General features: G+C 30.6%; 5 protein-coding genes across 7 annotated transcripts in view; 4 read left to right on the top strand and 1 right to left on the bottom strand.

The window, feature by feature from the left end:
• Nucleotides 1-3803, bottom strand: part of GckIII (Germinal centre kinase III) — a 63334-nt gene extending 59531 nt beyond the window's left edge. Inside the window, exon 1 of the mRNA XM_085189752.1 lies at nucleotides 3323-3803. Within this exon, the coding sequence (XP_085045878.1) occupies nucleotides 3323-3337 (15 nt within the window). The 5' untranslated portion in view covers nucleotides 3338-3803. The remainder of the gene's footprint in view (nucleotides 1-3322) is intronic.
• Nucleotides 3804-4547: 744 nt separating this feature from the next.
• On the top strand, nucleotides 4548-9536 carry LOC146541617 (tubulin glycylase 3A-like). Of its 3 annotated transcripts, XM_085189728.1 has the most exons (11): nucleotides 4548-4692; nucleotides 4973-5123; nucleotides 5584-5780; nucleotides 6274-6449; nucleotides 6531-6971; nucleotides 7195-7406; nucleotides 7489-7579; nucleotides 7656-7826; nucleotides 8100-8353; nucleotides 8445-8776; nucleotides 8860-9027. In XM_085189728.1, the coding sequence occupies exons 2-11, from the start codon at nucleotides 5000-5002 to the stop codon at nucleotides 8887-8889; spliced, it is 2028 nt and encodes a 675-aa protein (XP_085045854.1). In that variant the 5' UTR covers nucleotides 4548-4692; nucleotides 4973-4999; the 3' UTR covers nucleotides 8890-9027. The 3 variants fall into 3 exon arrangements, with proteins under 3 accessions (XP_085045854.1, XP_085045835.1, XP_085045844.1); XM_085189709.1 differs by having other exon boundaries at nucleotides 8445-9535; XM_085189718.1 differs by lacking the exon at nucleotides 4548-4692 and having other exon boundaries at nucleotides 4881-5123; nucleotides 8445-9536.
• Nucleotides 9537-10225: 689 nt separating this feature from the next.
• LOC146541616 (tubulin glycylase 3A-like) lies at nucleotides 10226-12651 on the top strand (the record flags this gene model as incomplete). The annotated part of the gene is made up of 3 exons (XM_085195548.1): nucleotides 10226-11393; nucleotides 11471-11986; nucleotides 12080-12651. Coding segments are annotated over 3 exons (2256 nt in total), but the record flags the coding sequence as incomplete, so codon positions are not given.
• Nucleotides 12652-13060: 409 nt separating this feature from the next.
• LOC146541615 (arginine and glutamate-rich protein 1-like) lies at nucleotides 13061-18106 on the top strand. The gene is made up of 5 exons (XM_085189683.1): nucleotides 13061-13391; nucleotides 13472-13631; nucleotides 13726-13926; nucleotides 14791-14874; nucleotides 15831-18106. Exons 1-5 carry the CDS (start codon nucleotides 13237-13239, stop codon nucleotides 15990-15992), a joined length of 762 nt encoding a protein of 253 aa, XP_085045809.1. The 5' UTR covers nucleotides 13061-13236; the 3' UTR covers nucleotides 15993-18106.
• Nucleotides 18107-19566: 1460 nt separating this feature from the next.
• LOC146541614 (mannose-P-dolichol utilization defect 1 protein homolog) lies at nucleotides 19567-21498 on the top strand. The gene is made up of 4 exons (XM_085189697.1): nucleotides 19567-19810; nucleotides 19890-20088; nucleotides 20275-20479; nucleotides 21161-21498. Exons 1-4 carry the CDS (start codon nucleotides 19723-19725, stop codon nucleotides 21410-21412), a joined length of 744 nt encoding a protein of 247 aa, XP_085045823.1. The 5' UTR covers nucleotides 19567-19722; the 3' UTR covers nucleotides 21413-21498.
• Nucleotides 21499-21767: the final 269 nt, after the last annotated feature.

Below are 21767 nucleotides of genomic sequence, written 5' to 3'. Positions count from 1 at the left end.
CAAATATATATGTAAATACAAGTTTTTCCATAAAATTGGAGGGCTCCGTTTTGATTGCTGATAATTCCGGGTCAACGACCCTGCGCGCACGACTGCCAACTGCGATTTACTCAAATCGACACGATGAATGACGGGAATATTCAATTTTATAATAGACTCTTTGAAAAATAGTTTCATGACAAGACTAAAATATTTTAATATCTAAATTCAGAAATGGTATAAACATAATAATAATAATACATGATATAACAATTTTAAACAATTTACACAAAACAAGAATGATGAATAAATTTTGAAAACCGTTTAGGAATTAATTGATTACAGGTCAGATGGGTTAATATCTTTTTATAATATTAAATTATTCGATGATTTTCATTAATGAGAACCACAATATTAATTAGGTACATCAACTCAATAATACAAGTTTACATAGGTATTTAAAAAAAATTGCTTCACGCTGTATTCGACCTGTGCTACGACAACCTAAATTTATATAAAGTTAGTTCCTCAGTTTTTATAAAGATTAAGAATAATAATTAACATACCTCCATGAAGGTCATAATAAAATATAATTAAAATAAACAGAGCTGGCCGGAATTAGCTATCGGAAGTTTATGGCATTATCAGAATATTTGCGAAATTCAAATACTGAGAATAGTGATAAAATGTGTGGTGTTGTTGGCACCACCGCAGTTTGAAACGGTTCAAAATAACCAGTCCAGTGAAACAGAACACTCGCAAAAGTAGCTCGTCTGTTAATATTAACTAGGATAATAGTCCACGTGTGGTTATATGATAGTTACTGCATTTGCTGACACGCGGGTGTGAGCGGGGAACCTACGAGGAAACCACGGCCCACATAGATAACGAACTAGTCACTGTAAACATAACATTACTAACCTTAACATACCATATGTTTTGTGTATTTTTATTATTAATACCATGGAGACTATCAACCAATAATTATTATACTTATTTCATATAAGATGATTTTATAAATAGAATAAAAAAACAACAACGCTATAATTTTTAATTTGTACACTTTCCAATGCGTTAACCTCGCACAATGAATTATAACTTTATTCAAAGCTAAATACGCGTCGATCACGTACGTTAATAAGCGCCAATGACATGCGACGCGGTCTAAGTACTTGTAAATCACCTTCACGCTGTATGCCGTACACATCAGGGTAGGCAGAGGGTAGCCTAGTATTGTGTTACTCCGTTCTCCGTTTTCCACTGAAATCTGGAGACATTACGTGTTAAGGCGGAACTTAATCCCGCGCTTTGCCTCGATGAACCAAAGCGAAGAAATGAAAAATATCTAATATTTAATTTCCTCAAGTGGGAATAGAACCCGCAGCTTGCCTTTTACAATTTGTGTGTTTCTGCACCACGACTGGCCTCAGTAGAAACAAGTACCCGTAAGTAGTAGTGGCGACTTGAATTGATAACATTGACTGTCACTAGCATGGTCAACTAGTATGCATTTAATAAACTCGTTACAGTACAGTTTGACCTCCGAAAACGTAACAGCGAAGTCTCACGGGCGATATCGGCCCCTCGGCGGCCACGCACGCACACTCTCTTTGGTTTGAGGAATAACAATCGTAGCGTGGGAATCTAAATAAACCCTATGACATCGATATTTTTTTTCACGTTGCCGCTGTATCCCGCATGTAGCAGGATAGGCAGAGGTGGCCTAGGGTTAAAACACTCTCCTCACTTTCCGCGCAATTGTGAAAGCAATGCGTGTTGAGTGGCGGAACTCAACGTCACACTTTGCCTCAATACCAGAGAGAAAAAACTAAAATATGACATATTTTATTTCCTTGAATGGGGTTGGAACCCATAATCTGTTTATATATTGGGTTTACAAGCTCATACTTATGCCCCTGAGTCACAACTAGCCTTAAGACTTTTAAAATATGATAATCCAATTTTGAGGGAATAAAATATTTCTTCACGGTAAAAAGACAATGCGCACTGCGCAGACTTAAGTTCGGTTGAACGTCATGAACAAAGTCATGAAGATTGGGTGGTGGATGGGGAACAGTGTCTTTCCTCAAGGTTCCCCATGCTTACCCTGCTATATGTGGAGTGAAGATAAAAAAAATATAATGAAATATTTAATAAGAGTATGCTTTTTAATTAAAAATGGGATATGAAATATATTAAACATTTTTTTTACATTCTATTAAGAAATTTTGGTTTACATATAGCTGAATAAGTTATAGACCTTTTTCACTAAGTAAAGTACTGTAAATCATTTTCAATGTTGCTTATGTTACTGTATAAGGAAGTAATGTTATAAAGGACAAAGATCAGTGTCTGTTTTTTAAAGTTTATATTTATATTATTTAAGTTAATGTAAAATTAATAACTTATAATTTTTTTCTTAGCTTTGTGCTTTTTCATGCATGCATTCTTAGCAGCTAAGGCAGACAGAACAAGACTAATTTGAGACACTGCATGTCATGACAGAACTTAATGCCATACTCTTTCGAGTAGAGAATGAATAACCACATTTGCCATTACATTCATAATTATATAATAAAAATATTAATTGTTATTACATTTTGATTTTGTTGTTTTAATAACTTTAATGATAACTGTACTTTTTCTCATGACTTCACCTGATCAATAAGCAACTTGATTTGGTCAATATAATAGAATGTTTTACGGTTATTCTGAAATTGTTATCTTTAAATATTCTATATTACATTTGAAACTGTATCTATTAATTATTTGTGTATTCACAATTAGACTAAAATCTTGTTATATTTACAAAACCTAAAATGGGTCGTAGGGAATCTTATAAAAGATTACATAATAATAAATTTGGCAAGCAAAAAATATGTGAATTATATATTATATTAAAGTAATAAGTACCCAATATTATAGTCTTTTCTAAGATAGTTTCCCAATAAAAACACACATGGTTTAAATTTATGTTAATGTCATGTTTTAAGCCATAAGTTGGCATAAATTTTCCTTTAAAGTATTAATAAAATTTTATACTAAAGTAATTATCAATATCAAATTTATGCATAATATAATCAGTTAACAATCATATGACAAATTCTTGGGTGGCTTTTGACTTGATAATGAAATAAGTAAACACATGTATAAGAATGTAGATAAAAAAACTGATATTGTTCAGACACACTTCACTGATTATCTTGCTCAGTGGTTGGAACTAGTATATATTTGCAATTATAAAATTAGTATTTAAAACTTATTTGTTCATTAATTTAATAATGCTATACATACTAAGTATATACATTCTTACACATTATTAAAATATTTATATGACACTCACCTCACTGAAGGCCATTACTTAGGCCGGGGATTTAACTTGTCCGACCTTTTAAATTATTTTATCACGATCTATCAAAACAAATAGTTTACGCTTTTGTTTCCCAACATTGAAAACAGTCCCGACATCTAACATCCCCACGGCACAAATACATCTGAACTCAGTAACTTCACTCACTGCGCAAGAACAAAATTTTATTTCTAAAACGAAAACACCTGACCGAATCACAAATCACTTAAAAAAAACCAACATTCCTCAGGTGGGATAGATGCACATCAAATTTTAAATTATTTTCAAATTTTTAGTGTTACTATCACTATAGCACTAGATTTATTATATCGTTATCTAAAATGTTAGCTCATTTCGAATTGGAAAACGGATAAAAAATGTCATCAAATGCTCGATGAAGTAACACGGAACGAATGATCAACCGGAGATGAACTCGCCATCTTGCTTCATGTCACAAGCAGTATGGGCAACATTCAAAACCAACGCTGTCAAGCGCTGTCATGTTGGACAACATAGCAAATGTATAGTAGCTCTGTAAGGCGTCCTATTCACTACCATAAAAGGAAGACATAACATACAAGGTAATTATTTTATAGCTAGAAATAATAATATGTACGATAATTAGTACAATAACGTGAGAAGAAAAAAGAAATACATTCTGTATTCATTTTAAAATCATACATATCTTCTTATCAATTTAGGTTTAGAAACATATTCCAGTCGTCTTGTTATTATTAAATAATATTTGGTTGTTATAAATTAATAAGTTTTGCGTTATATTTGTTAATTGAAAAAAATATATTTTATTTTATATTAAAAATATTTTTTTAATATATTTTATTAATCAACGCATAAGCTAGTAGTTTACAAGGTACAAAATTGGATGGAGACATACAGCTTCATAAGCTACTCTTGTTGCAAAAATTACATTTTTCTGTATTCTGCTTATCATTAATTTTATAAGCACATTATTGGTATTTCACATTACGAAATAACTTTTAAAAGTTATTTCGGAAAATTATTTTTTATAATACAAAGGTTAATCATTTAAACTACCTTATACTTGTATTTATACATTCTTGTGTATAAAAATTATTTAATTTTAAATATTACTAATGATTTGACTTTATTTGTAATTATTTATATTTTTTATATAATAAGTACCAAGTGAGCTAGCACGTCTCACTTTTTAATGACGTACTTTATCAATTTTGTCAAAATATGATTAGTTGAACGCAATACGCATGTTATTTTATGTTAATAAATTTTCAGTATACCAATTTAACGATATTAATATTATCGTAATAAATTAATTGTGCTACCTTAACCTAGTTTTATTTATCATTCCCCTGAATCTAAAACGGGTAAGGATAATTGTGTTTAATTTTCGTATCCATTTTGAAAGATTATTGAAGGACAGTTTGACTTGGTGACGTCACAGATACTGTGCCAGGCGCGAAGGTGCGCGGATGTTCATGATGTTCAGGGACTCCTAAACTAGGTTAAATTAAAGTAGGTTATTGCACTGCCTATTGGTATTATAATCGGATGTAGTTACCAGTTCATCACTGAACCCTCAATAGTTAACACGTTCCATGAAATAGTTCTTAAAATGTTTGTTGCATTTGGTGCATTTGTTTACAGAGTTTTGGATTATAACAAAGTTTTCTCATGGCTATAACGATGGATTTAGGAGAGAGTGCGTCTGATTCTAAATTTCTCAAAGAAAGCTTAGCGAAAAAGGAATTACGACCGTCAAGCGCAGTTTCTTTCTCTAAATCGGACCATGGACCAGGTGTATATTTATACTATAATTAGAGAATTATAAAAAAATCAAAATATTTACATTGCATTTAGTTAGCATATAAGAGTATTTTTTTTTTATTGTTTACATTTTTTGAGCTTTACGCTATATCCCACACATAGCAGGGTAGGCCGAGGGAAGCTGGAAACCATTCATTCAACGAACCGTGCTGGGTCCGTTTCTCACTTTAAACTCAACGCCACGCTTTGCCTCGTCACCAGAGCAGAGGAAATGAAAATATTACCTATTTTATTTTCTGGATTGGGAATGAAACCCATAACCTGTCACGTTTGCAATCGCTCGCTTATGCGCCATGACTGGCATTAAATTATTTATATGATTCATATATATATATATATATATATATATATATATATATATATATATATATATATATATATAGCAAAATCCTTAGAGCATAGAAATATTAAAAATATATGTTAAATTCAAGTTGAAACTTCATCATCATTGGAGCAGCTCAAACAGTATAAAAGCTGGGTAAGTAATGAAAGGTGGAATGAATTGAAAAAATTAGCGGAAACGGCAATGAAAGATCGAAAAGTGTTTATGATAAAAGGAGGGGGATTCCCAGCTGTTCGTCGAGCGCTCCATCAAAGAGGTTGGGTGGAAAAGTACGAGTCACACAAGGTAATGTAATGATTTTGTGAAAAAAATATATTTTGTAACCAATTGAGACTTTTTCTCAATTGATTACAAAATATTTTTTTTATTGAGAAAATTATAATCAGTCGTAGATAATACCAATAAATAATTTCAAAATTAATAAGCATCGCGAAAAATAATTAATTATATCATACGTATCCTTCATACAATAAGGTAGGCAGAGAAAACCTAGTGTTAAAACGTTCCGATCTCCACTCAGTACAGTAACAGAGCGAAGAAATGAAAATATTAATAAATAATAATTAATTCCTCCGAATAGGAATCGAACTCACAACCGTCGCGTTACATGCTGTGTAAGGACAACCACACAATTATAGGTTAATAGACAAAGTAATACATACCATAAAGAAAGTTTACAATGGTTACCATTGGTCAGATCACTTGTCTTTCGATACAAACAAGATAAATTGCCAGATTATGGGCGATACATGTGCTACGAAAACTTATTTAATTTAAGGTTCGTCATCCACCCGCAAACATCGATCCAAGAAAAGTCTCTGGAAAAGAACTGTCCAAGGTAGAAAGGATGATCCTATTTAAATTTATGGAACATCATTCTGTAGACTTCTTATGGACAACGAAACGCGATAAATACGATTGGTTGCTCAGTAATAAGGAAGTTATGTTAAGCAGGTAAAAACAGGGAATGATTTAATTATTATAATTATGATATTATACTGGGTAAAAAATATATATTTCATATGTATATTTCAGATTCAGTAGATCTACTTTTACTACCAAAGAAGGTTTAACATCCTCTTTGACTCAAATGCATTGGTATACAGAGCCAGGTGTTGCCATAACAAAATTTCCGCGATCCTATAATATACACAATTCCGATAGCTTAGAAGAATTTATTGATGATTTTAGAATAACAGCTTGTATAAGTATCCTAAAATGGCTTTCTATTACACTACAAGAAAACAATGAACAAAATCTAGTGACTATTAATGGAAAAGTACCGTTCAGCGCCATTGAATTCGCGATAAGCCGACTAAATGAATATATTTCATTTTTCACCCACAAAGATATTGATGATACAGAAGAGCAAACACAACATATTTGGGAACATGAATGGGACCTATTTTTAACTCATCATTATTTATTGGTACACGAAAACACGAAATTTTTAGAAGACAAAAATATAAATATAAGGTAAGTAAATTGTAACATTAATGGATTACTCATACCGTGTAATTATATCACATGTGTGGGTACACATGTTACAGCATGTATTGTTAATCATTAATTAATAGATATATTAATGAATTATTGTATATTAATCAAAAATCGTATGTTTTTATCAATATTCATATTTAAAGTGTTGTGTGTGTTTCTGAGATTACAATCAATAATACCTATTCAATTATTTTTATAGTCAATTGGAACGTAAAGCTGCAAAAGTTTTAGCAACAATGACGAAATTTTGGCCGCAAATAGACATTGATGGTGTTTTTAATATATGGATCGTGAAACCAGGAAATAAATGTCGAGGAAAAGGCATCCAATTAATGAACAATATTAAGGATATTGTTGGCCTGATAAACATTCCAGCGCAGAAAACTCGATATGTGGTGCAGAAATATATTGGTACCATAGCAATCTTCACACTTAGTTATATTTAGTAGATATAATATGCCAACGTAAATATAATTTAATATTTTTTTTTCAGAAAATCCTTTAATAATTTATAACACCAAATTTGATATCCGGCAATGGTTTTTAATCACAAATTGTCAACCATTAACGATCTGGTTATATAAGTATGACAATTTACTAAAATCATTAATTAGTGGTAACGGTATCTTAAACCTTAATGGGACTTACTTTTAATTACAGGGACAGTTACTTGCGATTTAGTTCGCAAATATTTAGTTTGTCCAACTACCACGAATCAGTACATCTCACGAATAATGCTGTACAAACCAAGTACAAAAATAATGGCGATCGTGATAAAGCCTTACCAGACGAAAATATGTGGGATTGTCATACGTTTAAAGCTTACCTAAGGTAAATGTATAGATGCATTGGGTACGTTTTAAAGCGCTATACAAGACTGACTTAAATAAAATATATTATATACCTATTGTCGTTTACAATATGTAGGTAATATTTAATTTAAAATAAGATAAGATTTTAGTTACTATCACATTTAATAATGTTGAGAAATAAATTTACTCTTTTATTTATTAATTTACTAAATTTATTGAATATTTATAATTTGTATGAACGATAGATTTTTAAAGCGATGTACCTTTATAATAATTTATTCAACATTTGAAGACAGATAGGAAAATATGAATTATGGGATACAAAAATTTATCCGGGCATGAAACAATGTCTGATTGGGGCAATGTTAGCTTGTCAGGAAACAATGGACAAAAGGCAGAATAGTTTTGAATTATACGGTGCAGATTTTATGCTGACTGACGATTTTACACCTTGGCTCATTGAAATTAACTCTAGTCCTGATTTAGCACCGACTACATCTGTCACTGCTAGATTGTGCCCACAGTGCCTCGAAGACGTCATTAAAGGTAATAATAACGAAGAAGTTATAACTGAATACTTTACTATATTTATTATATTGAACAAGATAAATCTCTAATAAATAATCATTATTTACAGTTGTACTTGATAGACGCTCTAATCCTGACGCTGATACTGGAACCTTCGAGTTGGCTTATCGTCAAGTCATACCAAAGGCTCCTGCTTACCTCGGATTATCTTTATGCATCAATGGAAAACGCCTTATCAAAAAAACTAAGGAACGAAAACACGAACGCCATTTCACTCCAATAGTAGCCCGAGTACAATCTGGTGATAGTATTCAAGATACGGAGCAGCCTCCAGAATATAATGGTCCTATAATAACTGAGTTTCTGTCGTGGTTAAATCCCTATGATTCTTTACCAATGAGTAAAGACGGTTTAGTGCTAGGCCCTAAAGAGTCACTTACGGTACGCCAAGCAGTAGCAGCTGTAAAATCTAGTAAAACTTTGAAAAATTGTAAAAAACGTAAAACCTCCGCGCTCTCTTCTAGGCCACATCGAAGAAAAAACGCCGATTCTAAGCGTCGAATTGTACCTCATTCCTGCTGCCGCCCAGAGGACACACCAGCTCTAAACTATACCAGTAAATATCGAACAGAATCAGCAAGCAAATTAGAAAAACCCAAAATCGACAGATCCGTTGGCAACAAGCGATGTTATATAGATCCAATTGAGTGGGAACGAGAAACTGCTAGTATCCTCCGTTCTACTATATCTGTTCAAAATAAAATGACAGCTCGCACGGAAACTATTGTACCAATTATACGACAAACTAAATCTGGAATTGTTCCCACACATCATAAACTTGCGTTAGAACCTCTTAGTTCGCGTAGTTGTGTTGAAGATGCAAATACTATCAAAAAGTTAAGTGCCATTGGCAAAAGTATTTGCAAGTTGCGCGACGAAAACTATTCTAAAAAAACAATCACATTTTCCAAAAGCTGCACTTCAATATACACACCATTTCGAATTACCGTCACACCTTTGAAAGACAATAATAAAAATTTGTATCTTAATACGAAAAGTGCTATGTAGCGTTTTTAAATGTTGCTTAAATGTGTTCAAATTATACTTAACTACTTAATTGTTATTTAAATTGTTACTATATTATTAATGTTATAATTAATAACATGTTGAGCTTTCAAATTCTATGTATGTACTTAATTAAAGTCTTGTTTTCTATGTATTTTAATATATCTTCCAATATTTCAGGTACGGTACCCTACCCTTTGCTCCTCCTCCTTTATCTCAGCAAATCAAACCTAACGCACGAGCACTGGCAGTCATGTAAAAACTATATAATATGACACATTTCAATATCCATGTGTACAAAATGTAAATAATTACTTTATTTTCAAAATAATAAAAAAATAAAAATTAAACCGTTAACCACAACAAAAAATATGAGCAAATATTAAAAAATAAGGTAGTATTTATTTACTATTATAGTAATATTATAGATATTAATGTTTCACACTATTACGACTAACTATTGCTCCTTTGTAGTTTTATATTGAAAGTACCTTTAATTATAATTATTTTATATCTCATCAAGATTAGGTTGAAGATACATTTGTATAATGTAAAACAGATAACAATGCCGTGTAGAAAAAGAAAAGATTTTATCCGTAAAAGAGTAAGTAAGTAGATAATAAACTTACTAGCCTACCTAATTATAATTTTTCATTAAAATACTGTACGTCAGTACAATTTCAAAATATAATTCTTTGAAGTAAAATAATCGTAACAAAGATTTTATTGGATTTCCATTATTTATTATCTTATCCGAATTACATTTCTAATTATAATAAAAAACGTGCTAAAATGATAAAAGTTATCATTACGCCTGTATGTTAAAAACCTGTAGATCTTAGCGTATTTAACTTCTTACAGGTGAATTATGACAAGGCAGGAGTGCAATCTCTTCTTTCTCCATTTACTAGATTTGCGTCGCCCAAACCTGCACACGATAACAAGGAGAATGTAAATCGTGAAAATGCTTGCACAGACAGTGGTCTCTCGAGAAAAGAAAAAAGTTACGTAATTAGTAGTTGTCAAAGTAAATCGAAGAGATACATAAAGCTTAAAAATTTAGCAGCAAATGCTATAAAGCAAAATAAAATATTCTCTATATTTGGTAAATGTCACGCCGTGAGAAGAGCTTTATTGGATCGAGGCTGGGTAGAAAAGATTGCACCAAATAGAATGAACTTATCCAAAATTCGAAGTGAAAAGTTTTCGAGCAAAGCTAAATTACAAAGCGAGCTAGAAAGTATTCTTCTATCAAATCTTGTAGAAAAATATACTCCTAACTTTATATGGCGTACGAGAGACCATCGGCGGGATGTTACTGTTGATTTGACGAAAAATTGTAATACAAAAATAAATAAATTGGAAATAGATGGATTGTGGACCTCCAAACAAGGCCTCTGTTCCTTATTAAAAAGAAATTATTGGTTTTATATTGAAAATGTCGCAGAGGTCACAGGACCACGATCCTATAATACATTCGACCATTGTGAAATGGAAGAGTTCGTAAAAGATTATAAAATAACTGCTTGTACAAGTTTGCTGAAATGGATTCTGTCTATGGTTGCAAACGAAAAACAAATATTTATTGAATCAGGAAAAACTCCAATAACTGTCATAGTTTTTGCATTAAATAGATGTAAAGAATATATATATCGCAAGCAAAACAAAGATATTGATTGCTCTATTGCCTCCATCAGTGCTGGACAGTGGAATTCGTTTTTAAAAAAGTATTATAATGTGATAGCAAAGCATGATGTTTTTGAATGTGATACAAACAATAAGGTTCCTTTATATTTAAGTTACGCGAGATATTTGCTAAAAGAAATACACAAATATCGTCCACAACTAAGTTGCGAAGGATGTCACAATATTTGGATAATAAAACCAGGCTATTGCTCTCGAGGGAGAGGTATTAGAATAGCTTCTAAGCTAGGTGTTATCATGAGCTTATTAGATAAAACAAATATGAAATATGTTATCCAAAAATATATAGGTATGAAATATACTCGTATATTTTTATTTACATATTTGATAACTGTGCATCATACTAAAGTTTTGTTTTTCTTTCAGAGGAGCCATTGCTTATACATGACACCAAATTCGATATAAGACAGTATTACTTAGTAACAAGCACATATCCTCTAGTTATTTGGATGTATAAAGATTGTTACTTAAAGTTTAGTTCACAAAAGTACAGCTTAAAGAAATATCACGAGTCAATACACTTAACTAACAATGCAATTCAAAGAAAATATAAAAATTCTAACGGAAGGCATTCTGAATTACCACTACAAAATATGTGGGATTTGGAAAAATATAAAGTTTATCTTGCAAGTACTAACAAAGAAAATGTTTGGGATAGTACAATATATCAGGGAATGAAAAAAACCATCATTGGTATTATGTTAAGCTGTCAAGACTCTTTGAGAGTCAGCAAAAATCGTTTTGAATTATATGGCTGCGATTTCATTTTGGATAAGGAGTATAATCCGTGGCTGATTGAAATTAATTCTTGCCCTGACTTAAACCACACAACACAAGTTACGGCTAAAATATGTCCTGCAGTTGTTTCTGATATCATAAAAGGTTTTTAATTTTCATACCATTTACATTTGCAAAGTATTTTTTGTAAGAATTACAATTATTTTATTTAGATATTTATTTTATATATTTTTACAGTAGTAGTCGATTATGCTAATAATCCAAAGGCCTCTACTGGAAAATTTGAATGTATTTACCAACAACCCATTTCCCCGCCAAGTTATGGTCCTGCAGATTTGGTAGTACGCGGCTTGGCATTGCCCCTCCAGTACTTCAATGACGAAAATCTTGAAAATTATCAAATATATGATAATATATATATAAATGAAGAGAGTGACTTAAAGGAGGTTTTATATAAAATAAAGCAGTTTCACGACACGCAAGCTGCAATCCGAAATGGAAACTGCTTTCATCATAGCGGGAAAGTTTCAATCAGCGAAAACTATGATCATTTAACAAATCATAGTTATCCAAGTGACACAAGATCTACAAGTGCTATAGAAGTTTATTCGTGCCGAAGGTTACATAAGCTTCCTGTTCCTGTTCAGGATGTCCAAAGCGTTACTAATATAAGGTTATTATTAAAAAAATCTAGTACTCCCTCTCCTGATCCCTTCACGTCATTTGGTACTGAGAAACCATTTATTTTTAGTAAATTAGATGATGGTTCTTTCGGAAAATGTAGTTTCAGAAAACTAGATTTCTTTTGACAAATTTGTTACTTATATTTGCTATAGTAATATTTAAATAAAAAATATTTTTTTGTTACTTAAAAAATTATGAAATATATTTTTACATATTATTATAAATAAATTTTTCTCTTATACTTTTTTACTTGATTTTTAATTTGTCCTGTATGTTCAAAAATATTTAAATAAACAAGGTGTTTATGATTCTAAATACCATTCTACTATAATTCATGGAAGATCTACGAAACAACTATAAACAACGGTGCAAATAAATATTTTTTATTACCGATAAGATTTGCACCCTTTGTCGACTAAAAAAAATTATTACCATTTTTTTACCACTTCAACAATGGTATTAATAATATAAGCTCGTCAAGTACTAGACCTAATTACCTATTCAATATTCTTACATCGACTTGTACGTCTGTGCCAAACCATAGAGTACATAGAATATTAAATCATAAATGCGTTCATTCAATGAGTAAATGTAAATGTGCTGTGTGTTCTGTGTTCATCTGTAATGCGAAGCTTCAACAAGCCTGCCTCCTGGTAGAATTTCTAAATTTCGTCGTTTTAAATCAAAACAAGGATTAGCTTGTTCATACTATGGGTCGCTCAAGGTCTAGAAGTAAAAGCCCAAGGCGGCACCATAAAAGTAGCAAACATTCAAGAAAAAAAAGTCTCTCCAAAGATCGGTCATCATCACGAAGCAGAAGTTCTAAACATGTCGAAAAAACTAGAGAACGAAGCTCCAAATCAAGGTAAGTTCTTCTAAGTTATGACATTATGTATTTTATCGTTGAATTAAATGTATTTATTGTAAATAATGCGATACTTGCAGGAAAAGATCACATTCAGCTTCTTCAACGTCCAGTAGTGGTGGGTCTTATGACGGAAGTAGGAATAGTAGAAAGAAATCGAAGGGACGCAGTAAAATGGATGAAGTGGATCGACTTGCTGAAATGGAAAGACAGAGACGCGTTAGAGAAGCCGAGCAAAAGGTAAAAATTGAATAAATTTCTGAAGTAATATTATTAATATTTGTTACTCGCAAAAGAATATTATATTTGTTATTACAAATATGAAATATTTTAGGTTGTTGAAGAGGAAGCTGCTAAGCGAATAGAATTACTAGTAAAAAAAAGGGTTGAAGAAGAACTTGAGAAACGCAAAGATGAAATAGAACAAGAAGTAGCTAAACGTGTGGAAGAAGCTAAGAAAAAAATGGAAAAGGAAATGATGGAAGAGCTGGAAAGGCAGAGGGAGCAACAGCGACAAGAGGAGTTGGCTAGACAGGTAACTATGATTTGTAATACCCAGTCATCTGTAACAGCAATATAGGACTTTGCTCTTACATTTGACTCCACTTTTACAAAAGAACAGTCATATTCTGTTTTCTACACTACATATAAGTTCTATGCTTATTATACCAACATTCAAAAATAGACTAATAAAAGTATTCTAAAGTATACTTTCAAAAATCTGTTAAAGGTCCAGTCAGGTGTAGTTCGAGTGCTTACAAGATTTTTTTATTGAATAATTAATTTCAGTCATTGTAAGATTGATGTTTTATATATTTTAAATGTCATATATATATGCACCTGCAAGGCCATTTTATTTTCAAATGATTAACACCACCCATCAGTCATATGACTGATTGCAAGATATAAACTAAAAAAAACTTTAATGGTAAATGCCATAATGGTGGCTAGCATTTTAAAATTGTTCACTTGACTGTCCTCGGCAGTCACGTAGTGTATAAGTCAGGTCGGAAGATCAAGAATATCCGGAAGACCTAAGAGTTTATGAAGTTGCTGCTCGAGGACCCTGTGGCGACAGAAGGTATTTTTTGAAACTATTTTTTGTATAACAACACTTTTTTTATGTTTTTATAGGAATAACGTTAGGCTTAGATAATGTAGGTTTGTAAAAAAGCAATGTTTTTATGAAAAGTTTGTATTTCAAACTGTGTAAAAATATATTGTTCGTGAAACAAAGATTGTTTATGTTATAAATGGGTAAATCCTCATTGTTTGCGAATATATACACAAATGTATATGTATTATGTATTTGTATAGTTAAAATGAAAATATTAAATAATATATTTTTTTGTTGTAAAATTGTAATTAAACTTCTTTTAACATGGCTTTTATTATACAGGAGGAAGAAGCTCGTAAAAGGAAAGAATTGGAGGAAATAATGGCTGAAAATAATAAAAAAATAGAAGAAGCTCAGCGTAAGCTGGTGAGTACAGGTTTAAATTATATATTTTAGTATGATAAAAATAGTTCTGACCCAACACACAATACCTTCAGAATTTGGCGGAAAGTGGTGTCTTAAATAGGTTCCCTCTGCCTACCCTGCTGTATGTGGGATACAACATGAAACTGATTTAATAAAATTTTGAGGCCATTGGGGTGCAGCATGACAGCATATGATTAAATGTGATGGTTGTGAGTTTGATTCTCACTTTCCTACTAGGAGAACGAAACATTTTCATGTCTTTTTTTGACAATACATAGCGAGGCATTAAAAAAAAGTTATTAATAAAATAAACTGGAACTTGTTTTCATTTTTACTTTAATGTGCATATGCGAAGTACCTATAAACTATATATATATAAGTATGTATGTGTGTGTGCATGTAGACAGTAAATTTTGTAATTTTTCAAGTCTAACTAGGACTCAAAAATATTTTGCACTTCCCTTTCTTTTCTTATAATATTCGTCAAGTATGATTTGTTAGTTTTTTGTGTGCAATAAAGTATTAGTATTGTTAGCAAGGTAGGTAAAAAGAACCTTATGTTAATATATTATGTGCCCTACAAACTGGACATTGTGTGTTGAGTGGTGGAACTTAACTGCAATTGTCTTGTTACCAGAGCTTAAGAAATGAAAATAATTTATCCCCTGAGTGGGAATTGAACCCACAACTTATATAAATACTATTATTTAAAAGTCAGTTTCACGCTGTATTCCGCATGTAGCAGGGTAGGCAGAAAGAACCTTGTGTTAATACTCCATTCCGTACTTTCCGCCGAGTTCTGAAGGCAAATAGGAAATGGAAATATAAATTTAAATAAATATTTTATCTCCTGGAGTGGGGATCCACAACCAGTCGATTTTACAGTCACATTGTGCCCTTTCGCTACGACTGGCCTCTCTCGCCTTATTATTGAAACCCTTTTTTTTATATCTCAGGCTGAAGAAAGACTTGCGATGATTGAAGAACAAAGAAAAATGGATGAAGAAAGACAGAAATTGAAGAAAGAACAAGAGAAAAGGGTTAAGGAAGAACAAAAGAAAATCTTAGGAAAGAATAATTCAAGGCCCAAATTATCATTTTCTTTAAAACCACTTTGAGGACTTGCATAACTACATAGATTAAGGTGTTTTTTTATTATTATGTGCATAAATTGTAATTTAGTGTCAAAACTAGGGTTTTATATGTATTGTGTACATTCAATGGTCTTTATTTGTCAATTTCTTATCAACATTATATTATATCTATATTGAAAAAAAATATTAGGTTTATATAACAGTTGTATAATAGGAAAAACGTGAGAAAGATTTCAAAAATTTGTATTCAATTTTTTTTAATTCATCCTTTGGGAGTGTAAAATGAGTGCTTGGAGTTTTTATAACAAATTTAGGCAGAGTCGAACCCGATGAATTACGCAGGCAATGCCACGGGCAAAGGCTAGTATTAAATAAATATTAATATATATTAGGCAATGCTTGCAATATATATTTTATATTATTTGTGGATTGCTTGTGTCGGCATTGAAGCTGTTGTCTAAATATCGTATAGGATTAAATTAATAATAAAAAATATGTTTGTCATAATTATCATGACAACGAGTACTAGAAAATTAAATATATTAATCTAGTCTAATACAACTTTGTTCATTGACTCGAAATTCAAACCCTAGGAAATTATACATTGTTGAGTGACCAGTAAAATTTAAATTCTCCATTTTTTTTTTACTTCAAGATGTTATTATATATTTTAATTTTTTTAAAACGATAAATAAATACTTTTTAAAAGCAGGCTTCATATTTAAATATAATGCTTCATATTTTAATATTATTTGCATCATTGTATATTATACAGCTTTTTCCAAAACCCTTAAATTTTACTTGTCCAGCAACAATACTTAATTTAAGATTTACTATTATAAATTAGCATATTTATAATGACATTGCACTTTTTTATATATGCCAATACAAAATACTTCTTTTGCCCTTAAATTTATTTGTAAAGAAAAATAAGTCTGCATTTTTTGTATTATTGACATATAAATCTCAAAGAATTTAACAAAATATCAACTGATCATTATAGAACTTTGAAAGCAATATTAAAATCCGTCCACTGATGTAAGTGCAGGTAAAAAATATTATTATGAGAAATAAATATTAAAAAATCTTAACCAAATTCCATATAAATATTGTTGAAGTAATAGTAACTGCTCATTTCCAATTGGTTTGAATTATTTCGGAAGTGGGCAGTCTAAATGAAACTTCACATCTTTTTATTTCGTCTGTCGACTAGCGATAAGTACGAAGTACTTTATTTAGTAGGAACTGAAAACCAACAAATATCACAAATAACGAGACAGCAACTGTTAGAGAAATGTCAAAAAAACATCTCAAAAAAAAATATTTTCTAAAATTGTAATATCCAAAACTAACTAATAATCCGAATTCGAATTATTCGTATATACATATATAATTCCGAAATCTTTGCTGCATTGTACATTTTTGTTTGAAGGATTGTGTCTTGCATTATGATTAATTAAGAATTCTATACAAAAAAAAATATAATTTTCTTTTCATAGTAACTGGCATTTTCTAAAGTTTAGTCTTCTAGTGCATTTTTTAATTTATGACATCTGGATCTTATTATAATAACCATTTTATAAATATTGATTTAATACTGTTAATTAAATAGTAAAAAGAGAGGCCTTGGATTTTGTAGCAATAAACAGTGAACTGCAGCAAACTTGTAGATAATCTATAGAAAGAAGATATTGTTATGTAGATGTAGAGTTGTTGAAGTATCTATAATTGCAAACATTTTTTTTGTCAAATCAATTATAAAGCTTTTCTAATAAATATTTAAATAAAATTTAGCACGGTCACAATACATAACATTATTTTTTTACAGATCACAGCCATTTTACGATTAAAAGTCTGCATAAATTTAAGTTGTTAAGACTAGAACTAAGATAGGTTTTATAAAACTTAGGTAATGTATACAGTAGTTTATTTATTCTACTAATGGAAAATTTTAAAAACTTCTTTGTTTCTTATATAGTTAAAACAAAATAAACAGCCAGCTTTAGTCCTTGTAGTGTTTGTAACTAAATATAATTTCAACTTCAACTCTAGTGAGCTGTTGCAAATATGTTCTTATTGTTACTTCAAGCACAATGTCATTTTATTACAGAGGAACAAAAATAAATTAATAATCAAAATGGTTGTTTTATTAACAAAAATGTCTTAGTTGCCATAAATAGGTATTAGATGGTAAACTGCAATTCTTTATTGTGTCTATCCTGAGACTTAGTATATGTATATTTAGATTCTCAGAAAACACCATATCTTAAATGTCCGCAATTTTCATAATATCTAATACATAGCTCGGAGCTCCACACCACAATATCCAAAAGGCACCAAAGTGAAATGTCATACAGAGACAACTTTGTACATACATACATGATGACTATTAAAGATATAAATAAGAAAGTATTTCAAACAGAATAAGTTTTTCTATTGTGTGATATTTAGGATTTTAAATAACATTAAATAAAACCATAGCAATATTATTAATATAAGTTTGCTTGTAACGTTTTCACGCGAAAACCACTAAATCGATTATAATGTAACTATATTTGTATATATATTGTCAACTTTGTATATATATTGTTTTAGAACGTATATTTTTTATTTTAAAAATAGTAACTTTTGACTATAATATAAAAATAAATTTGAGCGTGTGAAGCCACGTTTGAGTCTCTGGTATAATATAAAGTAAATTCTAACTTCGGAAAGTTTGTTTATGAAACTTTATGTTGTTCTCTGATTATGGCGAAAGCTTAACTTTCAGAACAGAACACTACACGTCATTAGACTAACATCAACGTCATATTGATTATAATACAAGTGCTGCCAGAAAATAAATTTCCCTATTGTTAGAAAATGGAAGCGGTTAAAATTTTTAAAATAAACACGATAAAAATTAAAAACACATACCATCTATATGTAACCAACATTCTCGGACAGAGGTTCCACGTAATTACAATAAGTGACATGTATCACTCAAGAACGACACTACACACTAGATACCTTCCAATCAGGGCTTCCGTCTACAAGTAACTGTGTCCGTTTGACACAATTCCACCGCTTCTATTGTCTTTTTCACCTAAATGTACCCACATTTACACTTGTACGCTAACACTATTATAAATATATATTTTGAATACACAAATTTAAGAAATATGTAAGAGGCGAGGAGGTCGTCGTGGCCCCTGGGCATAATAGTATAAGCGTATGCTTGCAAACCGGGTATGAAATATTTAATATTTTCATTTCTTACTCTAATAACGGGGCAAAGCGCGGCGTTGAGTTCTACCACTCAACATGCAAGGCCTCCAGAAATTGGAGAACGGAAGTGTCTAGATGAGAACAAGTGCCTTAACACTAGGTTCCCAGGTTCCCTCTGCCTAACCTTGTATGTACGTGATACACAAAATAAATGATAATGTATGTCTAAACACGAAATTCTATATATTTATTAATTTATTTCACATAGTTCGAGATCAAGAATTATTATGCTTAGGTACTGTAAAATTACATTTTTACGAGGAAATATCTTTAAACTATAAGGTAACACTGCTTAAGTTTTACTTATATGAATTCACAAGTGCGGCAACGCGACCGCGATTCATGAGGCATTAAATCAAAGTTCAAAACGATTTATCAATTTAAAATCTTATTCAATGTTGCTTCGGCGAATGAGGTGCTAGATAGTAAATAGTTACAATTGATACTGTCATTTTAACTAAACGTATATGGTCACCAAATTGCTAAAATGACAGAATTTTTACAAGGTGTATTACTTTCCGTATTATCGGAAAAGTGTTACGAAGAATATTTGGTCAAGTATAACTTCCTTGATGGTATGTTATTTGCATATAATTTATTTGATTTTTTATTAATAATTGATAGGACTACAATTTTTATAATATTTTATTTCAGTGCCTTGTTTTAAAACAACGTTAAGTACAGGACTTGGGATCGGTATTATTGCTGGGTCCATATTAGTAAAAGTCCCGCAAATATTAAAAATAATAGGCGGTAAAAGTGCGGAAGGTATAAATATCTATGGAGTGTGCTTGGAGCTGTTCGCGATTACTGCCAATTTTACATACAGTTATGTTAAGAACTTTCCTTTTAGGTAAGGATTTCCTTTTAACATACAATAAAAACGTAATTAATATGTGTTGAGGAAAAAACAATTATTATTTGAATAAAAAAAGATATAAAAAATATCCTTAAACAGTAATGATGATTAGTATTCAAGGTTGAAAATAATATTCAAAAAAATAAATATACACAGTATAATAAACTTATTCTGTTTCAGTGCTTGGGGTGAAGGAACCTTTTTAGCAATTCAAACAGCTCTTATTGGTGCACTGGTTTTGTATTATGGAGGATCATCTGGAAAAGCTTCACTGTTTCTGGCTAGTTACGTAGGCCTTGTTGCTGTTCTTATAAGTGAATTTACACCTGAAAATGTATTGTGGACATTGCAAGCATCCAATGTCCCTATCATAGTTGCTGCTAAGGTGAGTGAAACTCATTATTATTATTACTACAATAATTAAGTTACTAATATTATTTCTGTACTGACACAATTTAGTGCCTTGTTCTGAAAAAGATATCCAAAAATATAATCTATAAATGCAATTATTACTAAATGAGTATTACATTATTGACTGAAGAAACTTTCACTAAATAATATTGCAAATTAATTATTGGGATTAAATTGAACTACTTTATAATTTAAGACAAATTCATTAGTCCCTTCCCAATGAGACACTTCAGTTTCTCACTTTCAGCTGAATTGCCTTACTTTTCCTGTTTACCAGAGCAAGGAAATAAAAGCAATAATTTTACACTTGCATACTTGTACCCCTGCACAATGTAACTGCAACAATGTCATTAATTATAATATAAAAAGTTAAATTTTAAATTAATTATAAAAAAGTGATATATATAATACCAATTATACTGGGTTAAAACTGATTCAATTATATACAAACAATTATAATTGTTTTTATAACAAACAAACAAATTAGTGTTTGACTTCCTTTTATTTTTATCTTACACTTGTTCACTAGGAAGTCAAAATTATTTTATAAGTATATATTTCTGAAATGAAAACTGAACTGCAGCTATCAAGTAAATATTTAGATACTTTCCAGTTTCTATTTCAAATCTTATAAAATGATTATAATTTTTTTCAGTCCATTCAAATCCTAACAAACTACAAGAGTGGGAGCACAGGTCAATTGTCTGCCGTGACTTGTTTGATGCTGTTTGCCGGCAGCATAGCTAGGATATTCACATCAATACAAGAGACTGGAGATTTCATTATAATACTTACTTATTGTGTATCAACTATTACTAACGGACTCTTAGTACTACAACTATTCTGGTACTGGAATGTTGATAAAAGTAGCAAGAACAAAAATAAGAAAAAGAAGAAGCAAGCTTAGTCAATCAGTGCTAATTAAGCACATTTTATAGTTGTCAATTTTTTATTTTGTTGCAAAATATATGAAATAAATTATTATTTATTTGATTCAACTTTTTAAATTATAATACCATATATTTATTTAGATAGAAACATATTTATGAATTAATAATAAATTAATCATAATTTCTTTATACTTTTTTATTATAATATTTAGGTTCAAAAATGATAGTTCATAATTATTAGTATCTAGTGATCTGCTTGTGGCTTCGCCCGCTCGAACTAGACAATCATTGAATTACTTCCGAGTTCTAATTTACTACATTTTAAGAAACCGACAAACTGAAGAAAATAATTTTAATAATTATTTTGGGTTC

This window comes from Heliconius melpomene, chromosome 1 (genome assembly GCF_056956725.1).
Source record: "Heliconius melpomene rosina isolate 202511_hmr_F chromosome 1, ASM5695672v1, whole genome shotgun sequence".
Lineage (NCBI taxonomy): Eukaryota > Metazoa > Arthropoda > Insecta > Lepidoptera > Nymphalidae > Heliconius > Heliconius melpomene.
Note: the sequence above shows the minus strand (reverse complement) of the source record. Positions and strands in the feature narration are given on the sequence as shown.